Raw genomic sequence first — 3,758 nt, 5'->3', positions numbered from 1 at the left:
GTTTCTTTGTGCCATATGAGATAGTTTTAACAGTTACTTATCTTAGAATAAAAAAGGTTTCCTTAGAATCAAAAATATTTCCTCATTGGAATTCCACTCTTTCAGAAACCTTAACCATCAATGTGACCAAATATGTGTCGGGTAAGACAAGTCCTCTGCCTTGATCACTTGAGTCCCAGATCGTACAAAACTTAACCATGCACTCCGCTTAAGTTATCCAAAGCACTGAAGTCAGTAGATATTACATGCTTAAAATGGGACAAAAGTAAGTGCTTTCCTGATATTACATGCTTAAAATGGGACAAAAGTAAGTGCTCAAAAAGCCATTATTTTAATGTACTTAAGATAAAACCAGCACATGGTCAGAATTTAAAAGAGAAAATAAATGTTTTGTAATTCTTTTTTTCTTTCTTGTTTTGTAGGGGAAGAAAATTTTTCCTGTGGTGATTTATAGCTACCAATAACCTTCCACAGCGGTTGCCTTATCAACTTATTATTCTGGCATCTTCTGCTCTTGTTAGTAAACATAGAGCTAAGTACTCCTAATCTCAAGAGAGAGGCTTCATACAGTATGTTCTGTACAAAACTGAAAGACTTGAAGATCACAGGAGAATGTCCTTTCTCCTTACTGACTCAAGGTCACATAACTGAGGAACATGACAAGGACTGCACAGAAAACAGCTCTAGAGCAGCTTTGCCCATCTGCAAAGAAGTCCATGAAAAAGAGGGTCAAGGAAACCTTCCACAAAGGAAAACAAGCAGAAGTAGAGTGTACCTGCACACACTAACTGAAAGCATCTGCAAACTAATCTTTCCTGAGGTAAATAGATACTAAATAAAACTTGAATAGCATTTAACTATAAATGTTAAAAAAGCATTCTATGCCTGCCTTTTGATGTAAGCCCTTAGAAAATTGTTTTGACTTAAAAGTTTGTGTTCTTATGTAGTTCTCCGTAGCTTAAATCCGCTTCCATTCCTTCTGGACATAATTTTGCCATAATCTGTGTTGTACACACCATTCTTTTCACTGTATTTCCGTTATTTTTGCCTTGTATTGCACCCTTACACTGATCTTTTTAATTGTTCTTTTTAAATCCATTTACTTTTGTACCATTTTTTAACATAGAAATATAGTTATAGAAATTCTGCCTTGTTATCTAATTATGTAAATTATGTTGTCATCTCATCAGTTCACCTAACTGAATCCAAACTGCTAAGTGCATTAGTCATTATCACAAAAAAAAAAAATAAAATAGATGTTTCCATCTGCTGTGATACTAACCTCCTGTCATCCTATTTTTAAAACCATTACTGTTCGTATTTACCACAAAGATATTCTTATGTCTCTGCTCAACTTAACTGAAAACAGGCCCAGGCTTGCTTGAGTGGAGATGAATACCATGGTTTATCTCTGTAAAAAGAACATGAAAAATGCAGCTCTCTGACATCCAGCTCTTGGCCTTGTCTCAAATTCAGTGGGAGATTGGAAGGAACTGACTGACCTATTGGGACTGGAAATAGTAAATGGACAATTCTGTACACTCATTTAATTACAATTCCATTACTTGGACATTCAGTGTATCTTACTTAAAGTGCTGGAGTTTTGTTAAATCAATTTGCAGATCTAGTTATGCAGATCTTTTTACCTCTGCTGCCTTTGTACAGATGGAATGCATCCCTTTAAACTGAACTCTAAATTTATAAAGGAAAAGACTTGTAACCCAAAAATGAACTGGCAAAGCACCCTTTCCAGGATGTCATGACTGCTGCATTGCTTTTCTAGTATATAGTTGTTGGTGGGATTTTTAATAACTGGTATTTTTTTCCTCTTTAAAGAGTGGTATAAATCTATGCAGTTGCCAATTACATAATTATGATAGGCTAGTTCATCATCTGGGACAAAGCTTGGCAAAGTGAAGATATTATGACCATGTAGCCTAGGAACCACTGAAATTCAAGGTTATCATTGTTACTATTTAGAATTATTCAAGTCATATGCATCAGAACTTTGTCCAAGTCTGTTCTCACGCTGATTTGGGGTCAAGCCGTAAGCATCTTCCTAATCCTGTTTTTCCATAAAAGGGCTTTGCTTGTTTAGAAACGTATTTTTCATTGCTTAGAAAATTTACCTTAACTAAATGTCATTGAGTAACATCATCTTCCTTCCATCTGGAAGCTCCAAAATGGGGCTGCATCATGACCCCTGTTGAACTGTGAACTTCTCAGAGACAGTGAACTATGCTTGGAAGCCTAGGACAAAGTGCATCCAGACAACTTTTTGATTATATTTGGGATATAATGTAGTGCATGTTGTTGTTTAATTTGCTTCTTTCTTTACAGAAATATGGAGGACATTGCTCATTTATAAGTAATGGATTGGATGGCGTTCCACTTACTGTATCGGTTTCTACACAGATGTAATTTATGTTGTGTTCATAAACATGGTATATGGTATATACATAGATATATATATGTATCTAATTCACTTTAGATTTTTCCTTGGAAAACATTCACAGAATACGCCTTTCTTTCATGTGATATTTTCTTTGGTTGTGCAAACTTTCCTCCTGGAAATACAAAAAGTAAAAGATGTAGTAAAAGCTTCTAGTTTCTTCTGGGAAAGAGAACCAAAGAAAAGCCAGGCCACAGGAAGCCTCACAGCTGAATTCTGTCGTGCCAGTATAGTACTATTCTATGACCCTGTCTGTGTGGGAAGTTTGGGGGTTGACTATCAGAGACTACATACATATGACAGCTTTACTGGCCCTAACAATTTGAAATACACATATTTGGAAAATGTTCCATCTGTTCCAATTAGGAACTGCAGAAGGGGTATGGAATCATGGGATTGAAGTATTTTAAGGCAAATATTTGTTAGGCTCTAAAGTTTCTTTTATTAGAGAATCCTTTCTCTAAAAAAAAGTCTGTCTACAATGACTAGATTTTCATCTGGAGGATGTCGTGGCATACACAGCAAAAATTATTCTTTTCTTTAATTTTTTTATTCATTGTACTTTGTGGTTTTGTGGGGGGTGGGATTTGTAATAATAAAGAGCTGTGTTAGTTATATTTATTTCTTAGCAGCACTGTCTTTATTGCCATCTGAAAACTTGGACCTAAAGAACATCACTGGTTTTAAAATGCACTACCACTGGCGCACATGAACTGAGGGGCTTAATTACTGAGGGGCTTAACTTTTTAATTTTAATTACAGTGGTACTGGAGCTGAAGAGATGAATAGACAGTAAACCCCATAACTACAGAAGTGACATGCTGTTTCTAACAACAATTGAAAAAAGTTGTTAGTCCCAAGGATGGCAAAGGAATTCTGTGCATAGAAATGTTACCTCATGATTAAATTTTCAGCAATGACATATATACATATGACATACTTATTTTTTTCCCCAGTTTGAAAGGCTAAATCTTGCACTGCAGAGAACACTTGCAAAACACAGAATAAAAGAAACCAGGTATGTAAGTGTAATGGGTTTGTAACTAACTTCACTGCAATAATGTTTTTCAGACAGAAATGGGGTAGTGACCGGGAATCAAGATTTCTGGAATTTATATTCAATTATCTTGTCAAATTGGTGTGTAACATTTCATGTAATGTAAGCTAGTAATGATTTAGTTCATTTTAAAATATTCACAAATATTTACATCACTCACAAAGTTGACTTAATGGGCAAATTGTACAGACAAGCAAAGCAGGCAGGGACTTTGGAGGAGCTCAGAGACTGCTTGGCATAGATGGAACA

The 3,758-nt window shown here is 35.4% G+C and overlaps 1 protein-coding gene across 1 annotated transcript in view; it reads left to right on the top strand.

The window, feature by feature from the left end:
• Positions 1–427: 427 nt before the first annotated feature.
• Positions 428–3,758, top strand: part of GUCY1A1 (guanylate cyclase 1 soluble subunit alpha 1) — a 12,919-nt gene continuing 9,588 nt past the window's right edge. The window contains exons 1-2 of the mRNA XM_005415583.3: positions 428–820; positions 3,409–3,470. Of these exons, the coding sequence (XP_005415640.1) occupies positions 572–820; positions 3,409–3,470 (311 nt within the window). The 5' untranslated portion in view covers positions 428–571. The remainder of the gene's footprint in view (positions 821–3,408; positions 3,471–3,758) is intronic.

Source organism: Geospiza fortis, unplaced genomic scaffold (genome assembly GCF_000277835.1).
Source record: "Geospiza fortis unplaced genomic scaffold, GeoFor_1.0 scaffold40, whole genome shotgun sequence".
NCBI lineage: Eukaryota > Metazoa > Chordata > Aves > Passeriformes > Thraupidae > Geospiza > Geospiza fortis.
Note: the sequence above shows the minus strand (reverse complement) of the source record. Positions and strands in the feature narration are given on the sequence as shown.